Source organism: Oryctolagus cuniculus, chromosome 16 (genome assembly GCF_051225735.1).
Source record: "Oryctolagus cuniculus isolate XC-2025 breed Fujian yellow rabbit chromosome 16, ASM5122573v1, whole genome shotgun sequence".
Lineage (NCBI taxonomy): Eukaryota > Metazoa > Chordata > Mammalia > Lagomorpha > Leporidae > Oryctolagus > Oryctolagus cuniculus.
Window position 1 is genome coordinate 23,272,844 of NC_142882.1, and position 25,758 is coordinate 23,298,601.

At 61.4% G+C, this 25,758-nt stretch overlaps 5 protein-coding genes across 6 annotated transcripts; 2 read left to right on the forward strand and 3 right to left on the reverse strand.

Moving 5' to 3' along the window:
* Positions 1–2,059: 2,059 nt before the first annotated feature.
* Positions 2,060–4,660, forward strand: RTBDN (retbindin). Its single transcript, XM_070058855.2, has 5 exons — positions 2,060–2,318; positions 2,649–2,778; positions 2,873–2,983; positions 3,852–3,948; positions 4,279–4,660. The coding sequence occupies exons 1-5, from the start codon at positions 2,171–2,173 to the stop codon at positions 4,495–4,497; spliced, it is 705 nt and encodes a 234-aa protein (XP_069914956.1). The 5' UTR covers positions 2,060–2,170; the 3' UTR covers positions 4,498–4,660.
* A 3,136-nt stretch (positions 4,661–7,796) lies between these two features.
* On the reverse strand, positions 7,797–14,637 carry RNASEH2A (ribonuclease H2 subunit A). The gene is made up of 8 exons (XM_051837872.3): positions 14,502–14,637; positions 14,185–14,256; positions 13,925–14,051; positions 13,737–13,824; positions 10,105–10,242; positions 9,539–9,626; positions 8,140–8,263; positions 7,797–8,002 (listed from the first exon to the last, which is right to left on the reverse strand). Exons 1-8 carry the CDS (start codon positions 14,626–14,628, stop codon positions 7,864–7,866), a joined length of 903 nt encoding a protein of 300 aa, XP_051693832.2. The 5' UTR covers positions 14,629–14,637; the 3' UTR covers positions 7,797–7,863.
* Positions 14,638–14,710: 73 nt separating this feature from the next.
* THSD8 (thrombospondin type 1 domain containing 8) lies at positions 14,711–18,213 on the reverse strand. 2 transcript variants are annotated; one of them, XM_089315912.1, is made up of 3 exons: positions 17,937–18,210; positions 15,114–15,247; positions 14,711–14,902 (listed from the first exon to the last, which is right to left on the reverse strand). In XM_089315912.1, exons 1-3 carry the CDS (start codon positions 18,088–18,090, stop codon positions 14,711–14,713), a joined length of 480 nt encoding a protein of 159 aa, XP_089172038.1. In that variant the 5' UTR covers positions 18,091–18,210. The 2 variants fall into 2 exon arrangements, with proteins under 2 accessions (XP_089172038.1, XP_051693833.2); XM_051837873.3 differs by having other exon boundaries at positions 14,765–14,902; positions 15,042–15,247; positions 17,937–18,213.
* Positions 18,214–18,338: 125 nt separating this feature from the next.
* On the forward strand, positions 18,339–20,593 carry PRDX2 (peroxiredoxin 2). Its single transcript, XM_051837875.3, has 6 exons — positions 18,339–18,391; positions 18,946–19,057; positions 19,186–19,339; positions 19,675–19,797; positions 19,920–20,050; positions 20,281–20,593. Exons 2-6 carry the CDS (start codon positions 18,955–18,957, stop codon positions 20,364–20,366), a joined length of 597 nt encoding a protein of 198 aa, XP_051693835.1. The 5' UTR covers positions 18,339–18,391; positions 18,946–18,954; the 3' UTR covers positions 20,367–20,593.
* A 2,161-nt stretch (positions 20,594–22,754) lies between these two features.
* On the reverse strand, positions 22,755–24,729 carry JUNB (JunB proto-oncogene, AP-1 transcription factor subunit). Its single transcript, XM_051837871.3, has one exon. It carries the CDS (start codon positions 24,303–24,305, stop codon positions 23,247–23,249), a length of 1,059 nt encoding a protein of 352 aa, XP_051693831.3. The 5' UTR covers positions 24,306–24,729; the 3' UTR covers positions 22,755–23,246.
* Between the last annotated feature and the right edge of the window lie 1,029 nt (positions 24,730–25,758).

Genomic DNA, 25,758 nt, shown 5'->3' on the forward strand with positions numbered 1-25,758 from the left:
AGGTCTGGGTGCGAGTGTTCCCAACCGCGCCCGGAGCGTGTCTTTCATGTCTTTGCCCGAGCGATCTCTATCCGTGTCCCTGCAACTCTGTTGGTGGGCATCTTCGTTGCGCGGTCTCGAGGAGTCGTTGGCTCGCCCTTGTCTGTCCACCGCTCCGGCTCCGCCAGCGTCGGGCGCTCTCCGTGGTGCTGGCCCCCGCGCCCGCTGCGTGCTCCTGTCCTCGGTGCTGAAATCTAAGCGCAGGGTGAGGGCGCGGGGTCAGGGGCGAGGAGAGGGTGCAGAGGCGTTAGAGGGAAGCAAAGCTCAGAGGATGGGCAGATTCGACCCACAAGCGTCCTGGGCCGCTTCAAGATGGACCAGGGGGTTCTTGGCTGCTGAGGCAGAGTCTGTTGGTTCATCGACTTACTCAGGATTTCCTGATGCCCTACTGTGTGTGAGGTAGTGTTTGGAGGTCTGAGGGTACAGCAGTGAAACAGGAAAAAGCCTGCGATACTCTGAGATGGGAGCAAGGTAGATTTGCACACGAAAATACACGTGTACACTGCACAAACACGAACATACAGGGCCTCAGAAAACCACTCACACAGACACATGGGCACACCCTGCCAGGATACACGCAGCAAATACACAACACACAGACACACTCTGCACACACACACAGCTGCGAACACACTCGGCAAACATAGATACATATATTCTGCAAATTCACATACACACAAACACACTCAACAAACAGACACATGGGAACACCTCTACCCTCTACCTACAGTCATACAAATGCATATCTAGGGGCCACAAACACACACACACTCACCTAAGACAAACACTCAACAAACACAAGCACACTCATAGGGACCCAAGCCCAAAGGATGCCCAGTTGCACACACACTTCTCACAAGATGCTTTTACCCTCCCAAGACAACACACACACACACACACACACACACACACACTGCAGGGTTCTTTGTCTCCTCTCTCTCTAGAGCATTGAGATTTTCCACTCTTGTTCACAACTTCCTCCCCAGAAACCAGCACACTGTTGGTGCTCAAAAGTTTGAGGAATGAATGGATGAATTGAGGCAGTGTGCCCGAGGGACACAAACACACATTCACAGAAGTGTGTACATGCTCACACACACATTTCAGTTACAGACACACACCTCATTCCCAATAACCCTTATCCATGGATTTACCCAAAACATTCCTCCAGGACATGCTGATCCTATCGCCCCCATCTCGCATTTAGTGACTTACTCAATTGCACACACTTGGCTTACCCAGATTCTCAAAACACACATAAATATACCCTCACAAGTGCACACACACACACACACATACACATATACAAAAGACACAGGTGTACTGAACACATCATACACACACACACAGAGCTGAACCCACAAGTTCAGCATAGGGCAATCACACGGTTGTACACAGCAGCCCAGAGGCCTGAAGCCTTTGGTCAGGAGTGAGAGTGAGGGGCGGGACAGCAGGAGGCCCCACCTCCATATCAAACCACACCCCCTTTCAGCTGCCACTCTTTCCTGGACTTGATCCCGAGGTGTCTCAGCTGCCCCTAGACCCCGGTCCAGCTAACAGGTGAGAGGCCAGTGTGAGGTGGTTGGGAAGGAGATAGTCTTGTCTCCACGGTCCCTGAGCTTCCCCTGCCCCGAGGTTTGGGGACCCCAGCGGCCACCCTAAGCCCTGGATGCAGCCAAGCTTGGTGCTGAAGGCCCAGCCCTCGGTGGCAGCCCTTAAGCCGATTGTGATCGGAGAGAAGGTGACTGTGAGAGGGGCCGGTGGGGATGGAGAGGGAGGGAGGAGGCTGGGCAGAAGCCAGAGAGAGGAATGACCACACAGGAGAGCTGCAGAGGTCCCCTAGCTTGTGAAAAATGATGGGGTGGCGTGCGGGCCAGCAGGGTAGGAAATCTGGCTGTGCGTGGGGTGGGGGGTGGGGGCACCACGGTCCAAGCTGGGGGAGGGGCAGCTGGGTCTGAAGGGGACATGGGTCTGATGGGGGGGTACCCAAGTCACAGGCAGGCCCTTGGCCATTATCCAGCTTCCTCCTTAGGAACTTGGCTGTGCACCCAGAAGCTGCCCACTGGAACACCCAGAGACAACCACACTTCCCTCCTTACTCCACCCCAGCTGCCTCTTGTCTCTGGTGGACATGGCCTGCAGAGGTCACCCTCGACCCAGCTGCCTGGCCCGGGCCCTGCAGCTGACCCTGGCGTGGGTCCTGCTGGGGGCCTGTGAAGGGAGCCACCCACTCCGAGCTAGGTCTCCAGGACACCGTGTCTGGGCAGCTGATCCGGCAGGTGAGCTAGCCCCTTCCCCCCGAGCCCCCTCCACACCCTACTGTGGCAAGGCAGAATTTCCTCGGGAGGGTGTGTTAGGGGCAGCCAGGGCTAGTGCTCAAGAATTAAGAGCCCAGAACCTGGAGTCCCAAGTTCAAGTTCAAGTCCCAGCTCAGCCACCTGGTAGCTACCGCTTCACCCTTTACACCAGCTCCAGCTCCATGACCATGGAGAAGCTTCTGATTATACATTACACACGAGGATGACTGCTTGAAGCCGCCTTCTGCATGGAGGGGAAGTGCTGGCCTTGGGGGACTGGGACTGGTGTTACCTGCGCTCTCGCCTCTGCAGGGGACTCCCAGGCTTCGGTGCCCCAACCTTACCTGAGGATCCAAGACCCCGGCTCGCAGAGGGCCCCTTGCTGTCCGTCCGAGATGGACACCCCGCTGTCCCCAGAGGGCTGTGGGGCGCCGAGCCCTGGGTGAGCGGAGGACAGCACCCCCTAGCGTCTGCTCCGGTACTCTGCCCGGGTCGCCAGAATTCCATCCAAGATCTCGGTCTCTCCCGGTGCGCAGGTGCAGGTCCTTCCTGGGACAGCTGCAGCGCGCGCTCCGCAGTCGCTTCCAACTGCTGCTACTCGGGGTGCGCCAGGAGCAGCCATTCTGTGCAGAGCTCTGCCAGGCCTGGTAGGGGGCGAGGGGCGTGGCTTGCTGTGGGCAGGGTCTGGGAGAAAGGAGGCGGGGCCGCGACGTGGGCGGGACGGGGCATGAGGAGGTGTGGCCTGTGGGTGTGTGTGTGTGGTGTGGGCAGGGTGGGAGCTCAAGGAGTGTGGCCTGTAATGTGGGTGGGGTCTGGGTGTGAGGGGCGGGGTCTTGGTGCAAGGAGGTGTGGCCTGTGGGGTGTGTGGTCGGGGGCGGGCTCTGTGGGGGCAGGGTCGGAGAGCAAGGACAGGACCTGTGATGTGAGCGGGGCCTTGCCGTGGGCGGGGTCGGGCGTGGGGAGGTGTGGCCTCTGTGTGAAGGGGCGGGGCCTTGCTGTGGGTGGGATCGGGCACGAAAAGGTGTGGCCTTGTTGTGGGCGGGGTTGGGAAGGGAGGAGGTGTGGCCCGTGGTGTGTGTGGTTTCTGGTGGGCACTTGCAGGGGCGGAGCACAAGGGGGCAGGGCCTTTCTGTGGGCGGGGTCTGAAGGGGCGTGGCCTGCTTCTGACAATGCAAAGTCTAAGGCCTGAAGCTTAACGTTTACACTCCAGGCAGGCAGGGACTAGTCCTGTAGAGACCTTTGCTTTAAGAATGCAGAAAGGGGGCGTGGCCTTCCATGGGCCTGGCGTCTTTGAGGGGGCGGGGCTTCTTGTTGAAAAAGAGAAGCTTTTAAAAGGGTGGACACTGTCCCCTTACTGCCTGGAGCAGGTCATCTGGGGTCTGGGGGAATGAGGACAATGGCGACACAGCCCAGAGCATGGACTGGAAAGAATGGACAGGATCTGGGGCGGGGCCTGAGGGAGTGGGATTCCCGCGGGCACTCCCTCACCGCCTTCTCTCCACACACCATGCTCAGGTACGCCAGCTGTGAAGGGGACATCACCTGCGGCCCCGCTTGGCTCCCCCTCTCAGGAAAGAGGAGCTGCGATGCCACCTGCCGTAGCATCGGGCAGGTGAGCCAAGGGCACGTCCTGGATTTCACGTGCCTAGAGCCCTCCCCCACCCAACCTTCCCCAGCCCCACTTCCATCCCTGGGGCCCGCTGAGTTCACGAATGCCCGTCCCAAGGGGGCCGTCTCGGTTCTGGGCCCTTCCACGGGACACCGCCGCCCCGTCCTGGAGGACCCGAGACCTGGCCCCCTCCCCGACGGCCCCAGCCTAGACCTGGCCGCCCCAGCTCCTTGAATGCCAGTGACAGTAGCAATCGCCCCGAGCAGGGAGCTAACTCCCACTCCGGCCCCGCCCACCAGGCCCCTGACTCCACCCCCCACCCCACCCCCCCAGACCTTCGCCGACGGGGCGGACCTCTGCCGCTCGGCTCTAGGCCGCGCCCTGCCGCTGGCGGCTCCCGGCGCCCGGCACTGCCTCAACATCTCCACGTCGGAGCTGCCGCGGCCCACGCCCGCGCGGAGGGCGCGGGGACTTCTGTCCCGGCGCGCCCGCTCCTCCACCCTGGACGCGGCGGGCAGCGGTAGTGGCAGCGGCAGCGGCAGCGGCCCCTAGCGGACGCCTGGCTTCGGGTGCGACGCGTACCCCTGCCCCCAACCTCCCAACCCCCTCATCCGCACCCCGAGTCCCCCAGCCTCTCTCCCTCGCTGCCTGGGGATCCAGGCTATCCGAGAGACCACAGCCCCTGTCCCCCATGAATAAAGTCGCCAAGCTGGAAGACGCCGGGTGGCCAGTTCCTATGGAAACGATGGACATGGGGAGGTTGGGGTAGCAGCCAGGCCATCTTCAACTCAGCTCAAAGAGCCTGTGGCCCGGCAGACATGTCGCCCCGGCGTCTTAACCGCCATCCCCTAGCAGAGCGCCAGGACTGCAGCCTGGCCACTGCTGACTCCAGCTTCCTCCTAATGCGCACCCGGGAGGCAGCAGGTGATGGCTCTGAGCTGCAGGCTCTGCTTGCGCGTGGGAGACCAGAATTGAGCTGCTGGCTCTTTGCCTTGGTCTGGCCCAGCCCTGGCTGTTGCAGGCACTTGGGGAGTGAACCAGTGGACGGGAGACCTCTCTCTACTGTCCAGATAAAAATATAAATAACTTTTTAAAATATTTAAAAAAATTTTTTTTAATTTTTGTTTTTGAAAGGCAGAGTTAGAGAGAGAGGCTCTTCCACCTGCTGGTTCACTCCCCACATGGCCACAACTGTCAGGGCTGGGCCAAGCGGAAACCAAGAGCCAGGAGCTCCATCCGGGTCTCCCATGTGTTGCAGGGGCCCAAGCACTTTGGCCATCTTCTGCTGCTTTCCCAGTTGCATTAGCAGGGAGCTGGATCAGAAGTGAAGCAGCCGGGACTCAAAGCATGGGATGCTGGCACTGCAGGTAGAGGCTTAATGTGCTGTGCCACAGCACCAGCCCCAATTCTTAAAATTTTTTTATTTTTTTTATTTTTTGACAGGCAGAGTGGACAGTGAGAGAGAGAGACAGAGAGAAAGGTCTTCCTTTTGCCGTTGGTTCACCCTCCAATGGCCGCCGCGGCCGGCGCGCTGCGGCCGGCGCACCGCGCTGATCCGATGGCAGGAGCCAGGAGCCAGGTGCTTTTCCTGGTCTCCCATGGGGTGCAGGGCCCAAGCACTTGGGCCATCCTCCACTGCACTCCCTAGCCACAGCAGAGGGCTGGCCTGGAAGAGGGGCAACCGGGACAGAATCCAGCGCCCCGACCGGGACTAGAACCCGGTGTGCCGGCGCCACTAGGCGGAGGATTAGCCTAGTGAGCCGCGGCGCCGGCAATTCTTAAAATTTTTAAAAAATATTTATTTGGGGTCAGCGCTGTGGCATACTACCTCTGCCTATGATGCCGGCATCCCATATGAGCACTGGTTTGAGTCCTGGCTGCTCTTCTTCCGATCCAGCTCTCTGCTGTGGCCTGGGGAAGCAGTGGAAGATGGCCCAAGTGCTTGGGCTCCTGTGCCCACACGGGAGATCCAGAAGACACTCCTGGCCTTTGTTTGTTTGTTTTAAAGATTTTATTTATTTGAAAGGCAGAGTTACAGGGAGGCAGGGGCAGAGAGAGGAGAGTCTTCCATCTGCTGGTTCACTCCCTAGATGGTTGCAATGGCCAGAGCTGAGCCAATCCAAAGCCAGGAGCCAGGAGCTTCTGGGTCTCCCATGCAGGTGCAGGGACCCAAGGACTTAGGCCATCTTCCACTGCTTTCCCAGGCCACAGCAGAGAGCTGGACTGAAAGTGGAGCGCCTATGTGGGAGGCTGGCACTGCACATGGCAACCTTACCCGCTATGCCACAGCACTAGCCCCTGACTCCTGACTTTGGATTGGCCCAGTTCCAACCATTGCCACCATTATGGGATTAACCAGCTGATGGAAGACCTCTCTTTGTGGCTCTACCTCTCTGTCTCTGTAACTCTGCCTCTCAAATAGATTACTTTTTTTATTTATTTGAGAGGCAGAGTTGAGAGAGGTCTTCCATTTGCTAGTTCTCTCCCCAAATGGCCAAAACAGCCAGGGCTTGTCCAAGAAGCCAGGAACCTGGCACTTCTTGGTCTCCCATGCAGGTGCAGGGACCCAGCACTTGGGCCATCCTCTGCTGCTTTCCCAGGCGCATTAGCAGGGAGCTGGATCGGAGGTGGAGCAGCCGGGACTGGAACCTGAGCTCATAGGCGATGCCAGTGTCACAAGTGGTAGCTTAACTCACTGCGCCACGCCTCTCTGCACTGTCATTCACGTTAAGAGAATGGATTCTTATGGGGGGAGGGGAGGGCCCGAGCAACTCCTCGTGCAAGCAGGGGGCCTGGAGAAGAACAGGGGAGACAGGCGCCGCTCTGGGGAGACCTTGAACATCAGGTGGAGGCACTTGGCCGTGATGGCAAGGGGGTGGGGGGAAGGCGAGGCGCGGGGATGTTGCGGGCAGCAGTGAGCACACTGGGACGGGAGCGGTAAGAGGAGCAGAGAGGTGGGAATTGTAACTCAAAGTTACAAGCCCAGGGACGTGCTGAGAGCAGGCTTGGGAAACAGGGGTCCTTATCAACTTCATTCTGAGAAAGATAAAGGGAGAGAGAAACCTTGTACCTGCTGCTTCTTTCCCCAAATGCCTACAGCGGGCAGAGTTGGGTCAGGCTGCGCCAGGAATTCAATCCAGGTGTCCCACTGTGGGTGGCAGGGCCCCCGAGCGCTGCCTCCCGGGGTCTCCCCCAGCAGGAAGCTGCAGTCGGCAACAGCTGGGACCTGAACCGAGGTCCTCCCCGAGGCTCGTGGGCATCCTAACGACACACTGCTGCTCTGGGCCCACACGTCGGGCCCCCACATGCGATGCTCTGCCCGTGCTGTGTGCTGGGAGAGCACCAGGAGATGGCCTGAGAGCTCAGGTCCCTGCCACCCACGCGGGGGACTCCAGGGAGGGAGCACCTGGCTCCTGGCTTAGGCCTGGCCCAGCTGCAGCGGTTGTGAGCAACTGTGGGGAGTGAACTGTGTGGTGGGTAGAGGGCCTCTCTGTGATTCTGCCTTCAAATCAGAGTCTTGGAACACGTCATGGTCAGTCACGCGGGACGTAATGACAGGGGCATCTCAAAGTGCGATTTCCTGCCTCGGTGTGACCCAGCCGGGCCTGGAGGGCTCACGCAGGTCAGCTGACAACGGCTCCCTGGTGCAAGCCAGGAGATGTACGAGGCTCCCCCTAGCCCACACCGCTCCGCCATTTGCATAAGCAGAGGAAGAGAACCTATTGAAAAAGGAAAGCAAATGGACCCACGTCTCGTTCTGTTTAGGTTCCGAAAGGCAGAAGTGCCCGGGACCACACACGGGCAGGCTCCTACCCCTGCCTCCGCCCCCAGAGCACAACCACGAGGCTTGGTTATTCTTAGACAACTTTACTCAGTGTGGAGGGCGGTGGCGGGGAGAGGCAGATTAAGGGCTGCCTTCTAGAGGGTGCTGGCTGCCTCCAAGCCCCGCTCCTGGAAGTATCGGTGGGGGAGGCGGGGGCGGGCTCGGGGGCCTTCGTGGAGGAAGTAGGACGTGATCCTTCCGGCTCCATCCTGGTCCTCGGTGGGCGTGTCCTCCCTGGAGGGGACAGAGCTGGCCACACTGACCGCTGCCGGCAAGGGGTGGCGTGGGGGTGGGGGGAAGAGCGGGCCTCCCAGGCCAGGTCCAGGCCCAGCCACGCGCCCTCCCTCTCCATAGCACCGAGGGACACCCACCACGTTACGCCTTCCGCCTCCTTCTCCAAGATGGTCTGGGCCGTGCGCCAGCTGAATCGCACGAACTGGGGGAAGCCGAACACCGGCTCCACGTACTTCTTCAACCACGCTTTCGTCTTGGGATCTGGTGGGGAGGGGGAGAGCCGTGGTGACAAGCCTGGCTGGCACGGCGACATCCAAACTCCTCCTCGCGGCATCCTAAGGACACCTCCCTGGCCTGGGGACCTTGGGAGCTACCTCCCCAGTACCCCCAGGGCCGACCACGGTAAAACCGGCACCCCCCCAGCCTCCAGTGCACCGCCACCAGCTCGGTGGATGACAGACAGACATGTGTTTCGTCTTGCTGGCTGCTGTACCCCCCGCCCCTGCCAGCCCAGGGCTCAGGCCTGCCCGGCAGGGATAGAAACTCAAAAAACAAGGAATGTTGCCACGATTGTTCTCGGCCTCATCTGAGCTCCAATCACAGCCTCACCCAGCGGCCAGCCCCCTCCCCGGGTTTCCAAAGCTCAGAGCCTTCCTTGAACCTGGAACCTTCCATCTGCTGTGTGTGTGTGTGTGTGTGTGTGTGCAAGTAGCTTCGGGGCGTGCACGATGGAGCGTTCCCATTCTGCAGACAGGAACACTGAGCCCCGAGTTGTAGTAACAACAAAGAAATCAAAGCTGAGGCCCCTGGGAAGGAGCCAGCCCGGCTCATTCCGGCTTGGGGGACAAGTGGGAAGGACGGAGTAGGCGGGGGGCCTGGCGGTCACGACAGCATCGAAGCTGCCCACACAGACCCAGGCTGAGTTCCAGGCTCAGAGCTCTGGTGGGGCCCGGGACCCAGGCCCAGTCATAGCAGGCATTTGGGGAGTGAAGTGGATGAGAACTCTCTCCCTCTGCCTCTCGTATTAACACACACACACACACACACACACGCACACAGCACTGGTGGCGCAGTGGACTAAACCCTACCACCAAAAGGCTGACATTGCATATTTGAGTCCCAGCAGCTCTACTTCCGGTTCAGCTCCCTACTAATGCCCCTGGGAAGGTCTCTTGAGATAGCTCAGGTGCTTGGATCCCTGCCCCCATGTGGGAGGAGCCCCAGATGGAGTTCCTGGCTCCTGGCTGTGGCCTGGCCTGGTCCTGCCCGTTGCGGCCATCTGGGGATCTCCCTCTCCCTCCCTCCGCCATTCTACCTTTCACAATGGGAAGCACCCAGTGACCAAGGAGGAGAAATGCAGGAGGGAGGGGTGGGTTCCCACTCTGCCCCTCCAAGTGCCTGGGGCTGCCTGGGACCCCGCTTCTCCCACCGTGGACCAGGGTGAGCCAGGACATCTGGAAGACCTTAGGGGCCTGCTCAGCCCTGGCCGTGGCCCCTGCCTCGATCCTAACCACGGTCCCAGGAACAGCCGCTCACCATTGGGGTAGCCCGAGCCGTAATCGGTATCCAGGTCCTGAAGCTCTTCGACGAACCTCCAGTCCCTCACAGCCTGATCGCGGGCCACCTGTGGGGCGAGTGGGGTGTGTATGTGTGTGTGTGTGTAGTCCTGGCACCTCCAGCCTCTGCGGGCCTGCAAGCCAGGAACCCCACCCGCTGGCCCGGGCAGGGTGGGGCTGTGGGCAGGGTGGAGGCAGGGCAGGGCTGTGGGCGGGGCCCGTGGAGAGCTGGGGTGGGGTGGAGCTAGGGGCAGGGTGCGGTGGGGTGGGGCAGGGCTGGGACAGGCACAATGGGAGCTAGGGGCAGGACACGGGGAAGCTGAGCTGGGTTGGGGGCGGGGCCCGGGTGGGCGGGGCCCTCTGGGAGCTGGGGTGAGGTGGAGCTGAGGATGGGGCAGCTGAGAGCTAGGGGTGGGGTGGGCAGGTATGGGGGCGGGGCATGCTGAGAGCTGGGGCGGGGCACGGTGGGGTGGGGTGGAGCTGGGGGCAGGGCCCGCTGAGAGCTGGGGCGGGGCAGGGCATGGCTGAGGCGGGGCAGGGCACCACCTTGGCACAGATGCTGGCGGCGCTGACCACTGGGTAGAGGGCGTCCGCCTTGGCCTTCACCGTCACCTCAATGCCCGGAAAGCAGTCCTGCAGCCGCTTCTGGTACGTCTCCGGCAGCCCCACGGTGTCCACAAACACCTGCCCCGGAATGCGGATTCCACTCGGTGACCCTCGGGCGCAGCGACCCCCGGCCCCGCCTCCCGCGGCCCTTGGCACCTGCTGCGGCTAAGGGGGCACACTCCTCCAAGGGAGGGGGCACCGCCCAAAGACACTTTCCCTCATTGGCTCAAGCCCTTGTTGTTTTTTGTTCTGATTGATTGATTGATTTACTTAATTGAGTGCCAGCCAGAGAGAGAGAGAGAGAGAGAGAGAGAGGGATTTTCGTCCGCTGATTCACTCCCCAAAAGGCTGCTCCGGCCACGACTGAAGCCAAGAGCCCAGAACTCCATCCGGGTCTCCCATGCGGGAGGCAGGGGCCGGAGTACCTTGACCCCTTCACCTGCTGCCTCCCAGGGGCATTAGCAGGGAGCTGGATTGGAAGCTGGCCAGTCAGGGTTCGAATCAGCTCTGTTCCAGGGGATGCCGGGTCAGCTGCCTAGCCCACAGTGCCAGCCACCGGCCCCAGCACTTCCTGAGTCCAGAGATTACCCTGGCTGTGGCGGGTGCTGGGGCGCAGCAGGATAAACAGACCCTAACCATGCTGGCAACACCTGTCTCAGTGCCGGTTTGAGCCCACCTCCCTCTTGTTCTCTCCCAACAGCCTGCGCTCTGCCCCGGAGCAAGCGTCGAGACGGCCGTGACCGTAATTTTATCTCATTCTTCTCCCCTCACCCCCACCCCCACCCCCACCCCTACCGAGGCTGCGTGAATCGGTGCCACCGGGCTGGTGAAATTGAATGTCGAGATTTACATTTTGCAAAGGCAAACCTTCTGCTGCGTGGGGAGCAGGCTCCAGGGGAGGGGTTTGGAGTCTGGGGGGGGGGGGGGAGGAACCAAGGAAACAGGGCAGGTGTCCAGGGTGGGGGAGGGGAGAGAGAGGCGGAGGAGGCAATGCCCTGAGCCATGTTAGAGGCTGTGCACGGTGCACGGAGGCGGGATGGGTCCAGGACACGGAGCTTGGGGGATGGGGGCTGGACTGTGTGGGCATGGGGCACCTGCTAAGGACAGGAACCTGGCTGGAAACTGATACAGGTGCACCTGAGAGACAGAGACAGAGAGAGAAACATGGGAACATGCTCCCAAGGACTGGTTCACTCTCCAGCTGCCCACACTGGCCAGGACTGGGCAGGGCTGATGCTGGGAACACAGAATGCAACCAGGATGTCCCACATGGGGGCCAGGGACCCAGTCGCTTCAACTGGTACCGCTGCCTCCCAGGGCCTGCAGTAGCAGGAAGCCAAACTCAAGAGTGGTGGCCGGCGCCGCGGCTCACTAGGCTAATCCTCTGCCTGCGGCGCCGGCACACTGGGTTCTAGTCCCGGTCGGGGCGCCAGATTCTGTCCCGGTTGCTCCTCTTCCAGGCCAGCTCTCTGCTGTGGCCCGGGAGTGCAGTGGAGGATGGCCCAAGTGCTTGCACCCTGCACCCCATGGGAGACCAGGAGAAGCACCTGGCTCCTGGCTTTGGATCAGCACAGTGCGCTGGCCGCAGCGGCCATTGGAAGGTGAACCAACAGCAAAGGAAGACCTTTCTCTCTGTCTCTCTCTCTCACTAACTCTGCCTGTCCAAAAAAAAAAAAAAAAAAAAAAGAGTGGAGCTGGGGGGCCGGCACTGTGGCATAGCGGGTTAAGCCGCCACCTGCAGTGCCGGCATCCCATGTGGGAACCGGGTTGAGTCCCGGCTGCTCCACTTCCAATCCAGCTCTCTGCTGTGGCCTGGGAAAGCAGTAGAGGATGGTCCAAGTCCTTGGGCCCCCGCACCTGCGAGGGAGACCCAGAAGAAGCTCCTGGCTCCTGGCTTTGAATTGGCCCAGCTCTGACCAGTGCTGCCATTTCAGGAGTGAACAAGTGATGGAAGATCCCTCTCTGTCTCTCTCTCTCTGCAACTCTGCCTTTCAAATAGATAAATCTTTACAGAAAGACTGGAGCTTGGGGGGCTGGTGTTGGGTGCTAGTTTGAGTCCCTGGCTACTCTACTTCTGATCCAGCTCCCTGCTAAGGCCTGGGAAAGCAGTGGAAGATGGCCCAAGTGCTTGTGCCCCTGCACCTGTGTGGGCTACCCAGAGGAGCTCCTGGCTCCTGGCTGCAGCCTGGCCCAACACTGGCTGTTGTAGCCATCTGGGGAGTGAACCAGCAGAGGGAAGACCTCTTTCTCTTTATGTATCTCTCCATTTATGTCTGTAACTCTGACTTCCAAAATAAATTTTATAAGATTTTTATTTATTTTTTAAGAGATTTATTTATTTACTTGAAAGCAGAGTTAAAGAGAAGCAGAGAGAGAGAGAGAGAGAGAGAGAGAAAGTCTTCCATCCACAGGTTCACTCCCGAGATGGCCACAACAGCCAGAGCTGGGCTGATCCAAAGCCAGGGGCTTCTTCCAGGCCTCCCATGTGGGTGCAGGGGCCCAAGGACTTGGGCCATCTTCCACTGCTTTCCCAGGCCATAGCAGAGAGCTGGCTCGGAAATGGAGCAGCCAGGACTTGAACTGATGCCCATATGGGATGCTGGCACTGCAGGTGGTAGCTTAACCCGCTATGCCACAATACTGGCTCCCAGTGAATAACTCTTAAAAAAAAAAAAAGAGTGGAAAGCTGGGGTCTTGAACCCAGGTACTTGCAGAAGGGACCCGGGCTTCCTTGCCAGTGTCTTAATTACTATGCTAAATCCCTGCTCCTGCCTGCTGGGTCTTCTTTTTATTTATTTATTTATTTATTTATTTATTTATTTTTATTTTTGACAGGCAGGGTGGACAGTGAGAGAGACAGAGAGAAAGGTCTTCCTTTTGCCATTGGTTCACCCTCCAATGGCCGCTGCAGCCTATGCGGGGCAGCAGGCACACCGCGCTGATCTGAAGCCAGGAGCCAGGTGCTTCTCCTGGTCTCCCATGGGGTGCAGGGCGCAAGCACTTGGGCCATCCTCCACTGCCTTCCCGGGCCATAGCAGAGAGCTGGCCTGGAAGAGGGGCAACCGGGACAGAATCCGGCGCCCCGACCGGGACTAGAACCCGGTGTGCCGGCGCCGCAAGGCGGAGGATTAGCCTAGTGAGCCAAGAACCGGCCGGGTCTTCTTTTTTAAAGTATATTTTCATTTACTTGAACAGCAACAGGAGAGAGAGATAGAGGAGAGAGAGGGAGAGGGAGAGGGAGAGGGAAAGAGAGAAAGAGAGAAAGAGAGAGAGAGAGAGAGAGAGAGGTCTTCCACCTGTTGATTCACTCCCCAAATACCTGCAACAGCTCTGGCTGCACCAGGCCATAGCCAGGAGCTCCTAAATTCCATCCGAGTCTCCCATGCAGGTGGCCTGAGCCCAAGTACTGGGGCCATCATCTGCAGTCTACCAGGGGCATTGGCAAGGCACTGGAGAGGAAGGGAGGGGCCGGAACTCCCGCAGGGCACCTGGGTGTTGCCAAGAGGACTCCTCACTCATTGCTGCCACAGCGCCCGCCCTCCTCCTCCCATCCCACTCGACAAGTAGCTCACCTGGGTAACATTCACGCCCTGGTCCAAGGCATACTGTATCAGCCCGGTGGCCGTATCATGGGACAAGGAGTTCAGGTTGTATTTGACCCTGAGGTGGGGGGGGGGGGCAGAGAAGGGGGCACATGCCCTGTTAGGCCCATTCCAGCCAGAGGGCCCATCCTGGCCGCCCCTCCCGGAGACCCCCTCACCGCCCGAGCATGCTGGTGGAGATGAGGTTGGGAGACAGCACGTCCAGGGCCCAGCCCACAAAGTCCCCGTCCTGGTTGATTTTCTCAAAGAGCCTCTCCCGCTCGCTCTCCGACAGGGTCTTGGAGTCTGGGAGGAGGGTTGGAGAGAGAAGGGGCGTGGCTGGTGTCCCCCCACTTCCTACCGCCCACTTCCGGTTCTCAAATGCACCTTGCACGTCTGCAGAAATCCTACCTCCCCAACCCCGCTGTTCTGGGCTCACCTGCCACTTTGAGGGCCTCTAGATCCGCCAGGCGGGACAGGGGGCAGTAACAGATGGCGTAGACCATAGGGCCTGCGGAGGAGGAGAGGGTGGGGGTCTCATTTCCGGGAGCGAGGAAGAGGAGGGCGCCTTCCCGCCAGTGACAACGGTCATGCCTCGGACGGCATCACTATGGCAGGTGCCCTCGGCGATGCCAGAGCCGTCACACCAGCTCCCCACCCCTCCGCAGGCCCGGTGCAATCCCGGCTCCCGCCCCAAACCAGCTGCACCACCCCCCTCCCCAGCGCCTCCCGCAGCCCCGAGCCCAGGGAGCGCACCCAGCACAGGGCCCCGGCCCGCCTCGTCGACGCCCAGCGCGCAGGGCTCCGTGCGGCACACGGAGGGCACGGGCGAGCTCACGCGGCAGCGGCCCGTATTGTCCCTCTCCAGCTCGCCGAGGTCCATACTGCCGCAGCCGCCGCCGCCAGCAGCCGCGCGAAGTACGTTCGCAGGCGCAGGTAGCTACTGGCCGCGGGGGCGCCGGCGCTCAGCCAATCGGCGCGCGGGACACGCCCCCGACGCGCCCGTCGCCGCGGGCGTCGTGGGAGCGGACGCCGACGTCCACGCCGCGCAGCCTCTCGGGAATTGTAGTTCCCAGCAGCCACGGCCGAGCGCGTCTGTCTTTGCCTAGCGCAACGGGCTCCGGGTCTTGGCAGGCTGGTCCCGGGGCGCTCTGGGGCTGGTGGGAAGAGACAGAAGTCCGGCGGGAAATGAGGCGCAACTCAGCGGACACCCTCTCTCCAGGCCTAGACGGTCAGGGATCAACTTATTCCCAGAACGCCGCCTGCCCCGGCCCCTCGGTGCAGGGCGTGTCTCACCCTGGCTCAGGGCATCCAGTCGCAATCCATGGGCTGACAGGACGAACAATCCCGAAGCCGGCAGGGCCTCACCTGGACCAGGTGTTCGCGGTCCAGGAACACTGGGCCCGGCGCAGTGCCCAGCACGCCGCGACTGCGCACCTGTTTGCCCAGGTCGCAGAAACAGCTCCACCTTCCCCACGGGCCGAGGATCGAGTCTTGCAAGTCTGCAGATGGGGGACGGAGGTGAAGACCCAGGAAGCGGTGGAACCTACCCTCACCCCTCCATGTTTCCTCTAGGGAGCAGGCTAAAGATGATGAGGACAGGGGCCAGGGCTGTCGCACAGCTGTTTAAAGCCCTGGCGGGACGCACCGGCATCCCATATGGGCGCCGGTTCTAGTCCCGGCTGCTCCTCTTCCCATCCAGCTCTCTGCTATGGCCTGGGAAAGCAGTAGAAGACGGCCCAAGTCCTTGGGCCCCTGCACCCAAGTGGGAGACCCAGAAGAAGCTCCTGGCTCCTGGCTTTGGATCAGCGCAGCTCCGGCCGTTGCGGCCATCTGGGGAGTGAACCATCGGATGGAAGACCTCTTTCTCTCTCTCTGCCTCTCTTCTCTGTATAACTCAGACATTCAAATAAAAAATAAATATTAAAAAAAAAAGTTACAGGCCGGCGCCACGGCTCACTAGGCTAATCCTCCGCTTTGCGGCGCCGGCACACCGGGTTCTAGTCCCGGTCGGGGCACCGGATTCTGTCCTGGTTGCCCCTCTTCCAGGCCAGCTCTCTGCTGTGGCCAGGGAGTGCAGTGGAGGATGGCCCGAGTACTTGGGCCCTGCACCCCGTGGGAGACCAGGATAAGTACCTGGCTCCTGCCATCTGATGGATCAGCATGTTGCGCCGGCCGCAGCGCGCTGGCCGCGGCGGCCATTGGAGGGTGAACCAACGGCAAAGGAAGACCTTTCTCACTGTCTCTCTCTCACTGTCCACTCTGCCTGTCCAAAAAAAAAAAAAAAAAAAAAAAAAAAAAAAGTTACAGAGATGGAGAGGCAAAGGCAGAGAGAGAGAGAAGAGAGATGGAGAAATATAGAGTGGTCTTCCATATGCTGGTTCACTCCCCAAATGGCCACATAGCCCAGGCTGGGCCAGGACAAAGCCAGGAGCCAGGAGCTTCTTTTGGGTCTCCCGTGTCGGTGCAGGGCCTCAAGCACTTGGGCCATCCTCCACTGCTTTCCCAGGTGCATTAGTAGAGAGCTGAATTGGAAGTGGGGCAGGCGGGACTCGAATTGGCACCCATATGGGATACCCGTGTTACAGCAGTGGCTTTCCCCACCAAGCCACAGCACCTGCCCCAGGATGGAAGAATCTGAAAACAGCGTATGGGGGCCAGCGCTAGGGCATAGTGGGCTAAGTCTCTGCCTGAGGCACTGACATCCCGTAGGGGCGCCAGTTCGAGTCCCGTCTGCTCCACTTCCAATCCAGCTCTGCTATGGCCTGGGAAAGCAGTGGAGGATGGCCCAAGTGCTTGGGCCCCTGTACCCATGGGGGACACTGGGAAGAAGCTCCTGGCTTTGATTCAGCTCAGCTCCAGGGAGTGAACCAGCAGAGGGAAGACCTCTCTCTCTGTCTCTCCCACTCTGCCTATAACTCTACCTCTCAAGTAAATAAATCTTAAAAAAGAAGAAGAAGAAGAAGAAGAAGAAGAAGAAGAAGAAGAAGAAGAAGAAGAAGAGAGAGAGAGAGAGAGAGAGAGAGAGAGAAGTTTCTTTCTGTGCAAAAATCTGAATTCCACATAAAACTTTTTCATAAACTTGTGGAAGACTGTTCATATGCATGAATTTCACTTTTTTTGGCACCAATATAAACTTATCTTACCATTCCACAAACTTTTAAAAAATGTATTTTTGTGAGACAGAGACACATAGACATATATATATACACACACATGCATATATATACACAGAGGGAGAGAGAGACAGAGAGAGAGAGAGAGATCATCCATCCACTGGTTCACTCCCCAGATGCCTGTCACAGTCAGTCAGGGCCCTGGGGGCGGAGCCAGGAGCTCCATCCGATCTGGGTCTCCCACGTGGGTGGACAAGAACTCAGTTCCTTGGGCCATTTCCTGCTGCTATGCCCAGGCACGTTAGCGCAAAGCCGGCTTGCATGCTGAGGCTCAAGTGGCACTCCAACCGATGTGGCCCTCTGATAGGGGATGCTGGCCTTGGGAGGAGCCGCTGAGCCGGCTGCACCAGTTCGGGAATCGGAACTGCTAAGCCAAATGCCCCAGTTCTCCAAGAACCTGAAGCAGCACCCTCAGCCTCTGGCCCTGTGCTGTTTTCAACTTCTATGTTTGTCCCAGGTGTAGGGACAGAGACCTGCAGCCAGCACATGGGGCAGGTGGCCTCAAGGCTCTGCCCGGTGGGGAGTGTGGCACACGAACCCCTCTGGTGCCTATCCAAACGGGGCTCCGTGCCACCTGCCCGGTGGGGCTGGCAGGGGATCCATTATAGTCATAATGAAGTTACCGACAGCTCCCAGCGCTGTCTTGGCATGTACAAGCAAAAACCAGTTATTAGAATCACTTTTAAAGCCATTCTCTGTACTGGATTCTTCTCCATGCCCCCAAGGGACAGGTGTCAGCCCCACCGCCTGTCTCTGGCTCCTCGCCCCGACAAGGGATGCCAGTTGGTGGACGCGCCCCAGCTTGGGCGTTGATACCCCTGCTTCCACGCCCAGTCTCCCCAGCACGGCGCGGGCGGGCTTAAAAAAAAAATAAAAGAAAAAGCAATGTCTATTTCAATTGACAGGTGATCGAAGACAGACTCGCAGACCCGGGTAGGAGTAGGGGGTAGGGTAAGGATCAGGGGGCAGTTTTGGGCCCCGTCCCACCCTCCCGCCGCCGCCCGTGGACGGTTACCCTTTTGATGGTTTAGTCGTAGTTGTTCCCAAGTGTCACCACCGCCCCGCTGGCCGAAGTACTGGTAATCGGGGAAGACGCGGGCCGGGGTCGCCGGCAGCAGGAGGAGCAGAGGCGGCAGCAGCAGCAGCAGAGCCCGCTGGCCCGGGGCCATGCCCGGGACCCCAACCGCCCCTCCCCGGCGCGCTCTCGGGGCCAAGTCCCGCGCGAGCCCGTCCCCCACCCCCACGACGCCCTGCACCGTGCAGGGGATGCGGCCTCTGCGCTCCCCACCCCCCACCCCCGCCCTGCGAGCGCAGTGGACGCGACCGCTCCGCGCCCACCTCCTCCCCCACCCCCCACGGCCGTGCACGTCATGGTTCGGTCCGCCCATAAAAGGCCCCCGCTGCCCCGTGCGCGCTCGGCGCTGAGAGCCAGAGCCCGCGCGTCCGGCCGTCCGCCCCTCGCCCACGCAGGTACTGGCACCCCCAGGGTGCACCCATCTTGGGGACCGGGGGGAGGCGCCCCTCCCCCGCCGCCTTGGAGCAGGCCCGGCTTCTTCGGGCCCGCATCCCTGGCTGCCTCTGTCTTCCATCCGCCATTAGAGGCTGCCTTTGTCCCTGCCGGGATTGGGGGCCTGTGCGGGGTCGGAACCGAGGACCTGGGACTTGGGAAGACGTAGCCGATCGCCGGCTGCTGCAGGGGGCACTGGGGGTCTGCGCGCCGCCGCGCTGGGGCCGACTAGCTCTTGGGCAACACCCCCCCGGCGGCAGCGTGGGGCCTTGGTCACTCGTGCGGCGGTCAGCGAGTAGGGGTGGGGAGGGCGGGTCTCTGGGACGAGCAGACCCAGGCCCGGGCGGGAGGGTGTGCGGGGACAGTCGTGGCTGCGGCCTCTGCAGCTGGGACTCCGGCCCTGCGTCCAGCACGCAAGCGTGACCTTGGGAGGAGGAGGACAAAGGGTCCCTCCGTTGCGCGTGCACTCTGACCAGGGCCCGGTGTGGGTTGCGGGGTGTGTGTGTGGTGGTCTCAGCTTTCAGCCATGGCCTCTGGCAATGCGCGCATCGGGAAGCCGGCCCCGGACTTCACGGCCACCGCGGTGGTGGACGGCGCCTTCAAGGAGGTGAAGCTGTCGGACTACAGAGGTGAGGGCTGCCTGGAGGGGGCTGCAGGTAGTGGCGGGGGTGGGGTGGGCAGGAGGGGCGGGCCCGCGCGCATGCGCGCCTGCCGCCGGGCTCTCGCTCCTCCCCCGCCTTTCCCCCACCCCTTCCAGGGAAATATGTGGTCCTCTTCTTCTATCCCCTGGACTTCACTTTCGTGTGCCCCACGGAGATCATCGCCTTCAGCGAGCACGCCGAGGACTTCCACAAGCTGGGCTGCGAGGTGCTGGGCGTCTCTGTGGACTCGCAGTTCACGCACCTGGCTTGGTACGCCGTGCTAATTCACTAAGCATTTGGCCTGAATGCATAGAATTGCAAATGTGGAAATTCCAGTTTTACTGAAGCAAAAAAAAAAAAAAAAAAGTGGGGGGGGGGAGAGGGAGGGGCTGGGCGCCACGACTGGGAGCTTAGAGGATGATGGGAACACGTTGCCAGCCGCAAAGCCCCCAGCGTCTCTCTCACACACGCCCAGGGTGCGGTGGGTGGGGTCCCCTGAAGCCCCTTTATCTGCCGCTGGCAGCGCCACCTGCTCCACCCCCCCCCCCGGGGAGCCCCCTTTATCAGGCATCCTCTCCTGCCAGCCCTGTCTTCTGTGTCCCCAGGATCAACACTCCCCGGAAGGAGGGTGGCCTGGGTCCCCTGAACATTCCTCTCCTGGCTGACGTCACGAGAAGGTTGTCCCAGGATTACGGGGTGCTGAAAACCGACGAGGGCATTGCCTACAGGTGCGGGGACTGGGGGGTGGGGGCCCTGAGCCCAGCCCAGCCCCCCCATGAAGGGACTGGAAGGGAGGGTGTGGGGGCGGACACCGCCCCCAGCTCCTAACTGTGCCCGTCGATGTCCCCAGGGGCCTCTTTATCATTGATGGCAAAGGGGTCCTGCGCCAGATCACGGTGAACGACCTGCCCGTGGGACGCTCCGTGGACGAGGCTCTGCGGCTGGTTCAGGCCTTCCAGTACACGGACGAGCACGGGGAAGGTGAGCAGAGGCACGCGTTCACGCGTGTCCCCACCACGTGGCTATGGTGTGAGGCCCTCTCATGGAGGAGATTCCCCGGGCCGGGAGGCAATACAGAGCTATAGCAGGTGCTTGGGAAGGAGTGTCCCAAGTCCGGCTTGCCTGTTACTTGGATCAGGGTGAAGTCTGCCAGCTCTGACCTTGAACCTGGGGCTGCAGCCTCACACGGGCCTCTCTCTGTCTTCTTGCAGTGTGTCCCGCGGGCTGGACACCGGGCAGTGACACCATCAAACCGAATGTGGAAGAAAGCAAGGAGTATTTCTCCAAACACAACTAGGCCGGGCAGTAGCTCCCAGACCCTAACACCGGGTACCCAGTGCTGAGCCTCCCCCCGCCAGGAAAACCTGGGAGCTGACCTCCCCCCGGCCCTGGACCCTTGAGGGGACTGGAGGGCTAGGCCAAGGGCTTTTCATGCCCCCACCTGGTGAAGAGTCATCCCCCTTCCCCCGAGCTCGCCCAGCTGGGCACAGGCCTAGAGGTGACCAATAAAGCATTAGGGACAGATGTTATGTCTGTGTTGATGTACTCCGGCCCCCTGGAAAACAGACGCTGTAATAACTCATTGTCACCACAAGGTGGCGGCCTTACCTCACGCTCTCCGCCGGCTCTCCCCTCTCTGACTTCCCTGCGGGGCCCAGAGCACAAGGAGTTCCCTAAAGTTCCAGGACGCCCGACAATGCGCAAGGCATGCGCCCACATCTTTTTTTTTTTTTTTTTTTTTTTGCTATCAGCCAGCCAGGGTTCAAAATGCCATTGGCCAGCTATGATCTCCGCATCGGAAAGGCACATTTGTAGCAGCTTAGCTCCAGCCTGCAAGGGAAAGGGGACCCAAGTGTGGGACTGCTTGGGGCTCAGGGTGATTCAGGAAAGAAGGTGGTGACCGGGTCCCGACACCAACACCAGCAATGGAGCCTGAGCTAGGTCGGTGCAGAGTCGCTTTTGTGGGAGAAGCTGAGGTTGGGCTGGGGGGAGGGGCAGGTGTAGGGGGCAGGGCGGTCACTGCAGTGGTCCAGCTGGCTCCTGTGCCTTGTGCTCCAACTCACTTAATCCGCGCTCGTGTCCCAGGCCCCTGGAGGGTTTCCTTTGACCTTGTCTGTCTGCTCCGTCACGGGTCACTCCATTCCTGGCACACCGGCTGCTTGTTGTTCTCTAACTGCTGCCCACAGGAATCTCGCCAGCCACTGCCCTTCCCTCTGCCTGGCATGTGGTCAGCCTGGATTTTTCTCAGGGCCCTGTTCATTAAAATCTATCAAAAAAGTAGGCTTAGACAGGCTAGCACTGTGGTGTAGAAGGTTAAGCCTCTGCCTGCGGTCCCGGCATCCCATAGGAGCACCGGTTCCAGTCCCGGCTGCTCCACGGCCGATCCAGCTCTCTGCTGTGGCCTGGGAAAACAGTGGAAGATGGCCCAAGCCCTTGGGCCTCTGCACCTGCGTGGGAGACCCAGATGGAGCTTCTGGTTTCCAATCGGCGCAGCTCCGGTCATTGTGGCCATCAAGGGAGTGACCCAGAGGATGTAAGATTCTCTGTCACTCTTTCAAATAAACGCATCTTTAAAAGAAAAAATAAAGTCCATGTTCCCAATTCATTCTCTTAAGCGGTTACCTCCCCCCTGCGCCATCAAAAGCTGGATCTGTTTTTCTCTTCCACTTGCCACCATCTCGGGGGTGGGGTGGGGTGGGGTTGGAGACACACTGGCTGGGCCAGCATCCGACTGACCGCCTGAGTCCAGGCTGTCTCCAGGGCCTGGTGGTGCCCAGTTGTTTTATAAAGCAATGGATCCAAGGGTCTTATTCGCATCCCTTCCTGGGGCCTCCCAGCTCCGAAGCTGGCCAGAGAGCCCGTCGGGGTGCACCCCCAACCCGCCGCGGGAGGGGGCAGGAGGGAGGTGAGGGCGGCGGCGGCGCCCGGCGGCCCGAGCAGCCGCCCCGGCAGGACCAGGCCTGGCACCCGGCAGGGGAAACTGGCAGGCGGGCGCCGCCCTTCCTGGCGGGCGCTGGGGGAGGGGAGCGGCGTCTGCACCGACGCGGGTCCGAGGCAGCGGGGCGTGGGCGACAACCGAGCCAGCGCCGGGCCGGGGATGGGGGGCCCAGGAGCGCAGCCCGCCCACCGCGGGCGCTCTGCAGCCGGGCCTGGGGCTTTCCGGGCCCCCCGAGCCGCCCGCCCGGGGAAAATCCCAGCCCCCTTCCCGGCGCCGCGGCCCTGCCCGGCAGCGCGGGGGGGAGGGGATTCCCGGAATCTGCCCGGAGACCGCCGTCGCGTCACTGGGCCGAATCGGCCCATATATGGGCAGCGCTTCCGCTGCGTCAGCGGGGAAAGCCCCGGCGCGCGCGCGGCGGGGCGGTGCCGCGCCTGCGCACTGCGGCGCGCCGCTCGGGGCAGCCTGCCCCTCCCGGCTGCAGGGCCGGCTGGGCAGTGTCTCGTGCGCGCGCTGCGCTGGGATGGAAACCGTCCAGCCTCGGAGACTCTGGGGATGAGGCCGCGAGACCGGGGTGCACGGGCTGGAGGGGGTCGATGGATGCCAGAGGGAACGCATAGAGGAACCAGCAGAAGCACTAGCGGGGTGCGGTGGGGTGGGGGTGGGGGGAGAAGCACCGGGCTGCTCCTCTTCCCTCCTCCCACCCGGCTTGGAAAAAAAAACAAAACAAAACAAAAAGGACAACAGAGATTAATAAAGAACCATTTTTTTTTACTTAAATAGATTCAATAAAAAGTCAGAACAAACGCGCGCACGCACACACACATACACACACACAAAAACATCTTAAAATAAACTTTTTTTTTCTTAAGAGACCAAGTGCGTGTTTCTTCTCCACAGTACGGTGCAGAGCCGGGGAGGGTAGGGGGCGGGGGTCCCCTCTCCCAGTGTCCCCGCGCGGGTTTTGAGTACCGGGGCGGCGGGGCCAGCTCCGCCGCCATCGCCCCCTCCTCCTCCCCTCCCCTCCCTGTTAAATATACACAAATATATTATATTCAATATGAATCGAGTCTGTTTCCTGCAGAAAAAAAAAATAGACATACAAAAAAAAAAAAAAACGTGGAAAGAAAAGCTTGTAAACGTTCAACGTGGAGGGACTGGGCGCAGAGCGGAGTCCAGTGTGGCTGGCGGCGTCCCGGGCGCGCGCCCACCGCCCACGCCCCCAGCAGTCCAGGTCGGTGCTCAGAAGGCGTGTCCTTTGACCCCGAGCAGGAGCTGGCAGCCGTTGCTGACGTGGGTCATGACCTTCTGCTTGAGCTGGGCTACCTGCTCGCGGAGGAGCCCGGCGGTGCTGGACAAGCCCGCGTTCTCCGCCTTGAGGGTCTTCACCTTGTCCTCCAGACGCGCGATGCGCTCCAGTTTCCGCTTCCGGCACTTGGTGGCCGCCAGCCGGTTCCGCAGCCGCTTGCGCTCCACTTTGATGCGCTCCTGGTCTTCCATGTTAATGGGGGACACGGGCGGCGTGGCGTCTCGGCTGCGCGCCTCGGGCACGGTCTGCGGTTCCTCCTTGAAGGCCGAGGCGCCGCGGCCCAAGCCCAGCTGCGCGGGGTGGCCGCCCGCGAAGGGCGGCGCGTGCGGGAGGTAGCTGATGGTGGCCGTCGGGTACGAGCTCCCGGTGCCCACGGCGGCGGCGGCGGCGGCTCCGGCGCCTCCGGAGGTCGCAGAGGCCGGGGAGTAGCTGCTGAGGTTGGTGTAGACGGGGGGCGGCTCGGGGCCCGCGTAGACGCCCCCGGGCCCGGCCGGGGGTCCCCCGCTGGCGCCCAGGGACACGTTGGGGGGCGTCACGTGGTTCATCTTGTGCAGGTCGTCGAGCGCTTTGACGAAGCCGTCGGCGAAGCCCTCCTGCTCCTCCGTGACGCCGCCCCCTGCGCCCCCGGCGGCACCTCCGGCGCTGCCACCCCCGCGGGGGTAGAAGTACTGTCCCGGGGGCGTGGGCGTCGTCGTAATCACGCCGTTGCTGTTGGGGACGATCAGGCGCTCCAGCTCCGAGGAGGCGATCTTGAGTGACGCGCCTGTGTCTGAGCCCTGGCCGGGGAAGTAGCTGCCGGCTCCGCTGCCCTCGGGGCCGGGGCCCCGCGCCCCGGGCGCTTTGAGACTCCGGTAGGGGTCTGTCAGGTTGAGCGCCAGGCTGGGTTTCAGGAGTTTGTAGTCGTGTAGAGAGAGGCCGCCGGGGGCCCGGCCGTATCCCGCCGCTGCGTACGAGTCGTCGTGGTAGAAGGGCTGTTCCATTTTAGTGCACATCCGGGCGGCCCAGGCGGTCTCCGCGGAGGGGAAGGGCGGCGGCGGGGGAGGGGGCGTCCCGGCGGGACCGCCCCGGGCCTCGCTGCCGCCGAGCGACGCGGTGGCCGGGTGGCGCGCGGTTGTCTGTCCGGTCGCGCGTTCCTGGCGGGGAGCTGGCAACGGGCCGGTGGCGGGCGGGGAGGCGACCCCCGCGGGCAGCTGCGCGCCTCCAGCCGCGTCCGGCTTCCCGAGCGCGCTCCTCGCCCTCTTCTGCTGGCCGCCTTCGCTTTTCTCTCGGTGTCGCTGCCTTTCCCCGCACGCCCCCCCCAACACACCACCCCGCGCCGGCCCGGCTCTGGCTCTCCCGCTTTGCCAACCGGCTCCCCCCCCCTGCCCAGTGTCTCTTCGCCGACTGCTCCGAGGCTGCTGGCCTGGCCGCCCTCAAGGTCCCAGGCGCTCAGCCCGAGCCGCACGCATTTTATACGGCGCTATTCAGCTGCGGAAGTGCGCGCCGATTGGCCGGCGCCGGAGCCGGGCCCCCGCGCCCCCTCCCTCCCCGGAGCGTGGGGAAGGGGAGGAGGCGGCTGGCGTCACTGTCAGGAAGCGCGCGTGTCCTTGTAAACAGCGGCCACGGGGCCTGGCGGCTCGGCGCGGCTGCAGGGGGAGGGGCCCCAGGGACCCCCTTCCCCCAACCTGGGTACGCCTGGAAGGGAGCTTGTGGTCTTGGGGAGAGGGGGAACGCACCTAGACTTGTAACCGGGGCTGGGGGTGGGGGTGGGGGTGGGTGGAAGAAGACCCTGCGGGAGAGTGACGATTCCCCGGGGTGGATATGCAGACCTGCTGCTGAGCAAAGGGGGTAGGGGGTGGGGGTCCTCAGGATGCAAATGGAAAGGTGGGAGGACCCCACACCACACTGGGAGACCCCCCTCTCCTCCAAGAGTGGGGAAGGGGAGGGTTCAGCCGAGTTATTGGGCAGGGTCGGAGCAAGTGTGTGTGTGTGTGTGTGTGTGTGTGTGTGTGTGCGCGCGCGCGCGCACGCGCGTACAAAGAGACCCCTGACTCAGGAATTGACTGAGGGGTGTCTTGGGCCCAGAGAGGTTGAGATACTGGGATGTTTTTTCGGGGGGGGGGGCTGAGGAACAGGAGAAGAGTTCACAAGGGGTCAAGGGGCGGGACTGCATGGACCTATTATGCAAGAAATGAGTAGGGGGTCTCAGAAACGGAGGGCTTCCGCCCCCACCACTACTACCCGGGTTAAGTGGGAATGAGAAGGAATTGGGGACGAATCTATGATATGCAGCAAGTGAACAAAGATCCTGGGGTACCCGGACTCTGGGTGCAAGACGTGGCGTAGGAGATGGCGACATTTTTAGCAGAGGTTTGAGGATCACTGAAGTCACCCGCGAAATCCTGATGGAGTTGGAAGGGTCGGCGCGCCCGATGGGAGCTGAAGGGACAATGACAGGAGGGTACC

What these genes read in the sequence shown, in the direction of transcription:
- RTBDN (XM_070058855.2), top strand. Translation starts at nt 2,171, where the DNA reads ATGGCCTGCAGAGGTCACCCTCGACCCAGCTGCCTGGCCCGGGCCCTG. An exon ending in CTGGGCAGCTGATCCGGCAG is followed by an intron (nt 2,319 to 2,648) that starts GTGAGCTAGCCC and finishes TCGCCTCTGCAG; the next exon opens with GGGACTCCCAGGCTTCGGTG. An exon ending in TGTGGGGCGCCGAGCCCTGG is followed by an intron (nt 2,779 to 2,872) that starts GTGAGCGGAGGA and finishes CCCGGTGCGCAG; the next exon opens with GTGCAGGTCCTTCCTGGGAC.
- RNASEH2A (XM_051837872.3), bottom strand. Translation starts at nt 14,628, where the DNA reads ATGGACCTCGGCGAGCTGGAGAGGGACAATACGGGCCGCTGCCGCGTG. An exon ending in AGAGGCCCTCAAAGTGGCAG is followed by an intron (nt 14,052 to 14,184) that starts GTGAGCCCAGAA and finishes CCCTCCTCCCAG; the next exon opens with ACTCCAAGACCCTGTCGGAG. An exon ending in GAGGCGGAAGGCGTAACGTG is followed by an intron (nt 8,003 to 8,139) that starts GTGGGTGTCCCT and finishes TGTCCCCTCCAG; the next exon opens with GGAGGACACGCCCACCGAGG.
- THSD8 (XM_089315912.1), bottom strand. Translation starts at nt 18,090, where the DNA reads ATGGCCCCGGGCCAGCGGGCTCTGCTGCTGCTGCTGCCGCCTCTGCTC. An exon ending in ACGACTAAACCATCAAAAGG is followed by an intron (nt 15,248 to 17,936) that starts GTAACCGTCCAC and finishes CCCCATCTGCAG; the next exon opens with ACTTGCAAGACTCGATCCTC. An exon ending in ACCGCGAACACCTGGTCCAG is followed by an intron (nt 14,903 to 15,113) that starts GTGAGGCCCTGC and finishes TCTTCCCACCAG; the next exon opens with CCCCAGAGCGCCCCGGGACC.
- PRDX2 (XM_051837875.3), top strand. Translation starts at nt 18,955, where the DNA reads ATGGCCTCTGGCAATGCGCGCATCGGGAAGCCGGCCCCGGACTTCACG. An exon ending in CAGTTCACGCACCTGGCTTG is followed by an intron (nt 19,340 to 19,674) that starts GTACGCCGTGCT and finishes CTGTGTCCCCAG; the next exon opens with GATCAACACTCCCCGGAAGG. An exon ending in CACGGACGAGCACGGGGAAG is followed by an intron (nt 20,051 to 20,280) that starts GTGAGCAGAGGC and finishes GTCTTCTTGCAG; the next exon opens with TGTGTCCCGCGGGCTGGACA.
- JUNB (XM_051837871.3), bottom strand. Translation starts at nt 24,305, where the DNA reads ATGTGCACTAAAATGGAACAGCCCTTCTACCACGACGACTCGTACGCA.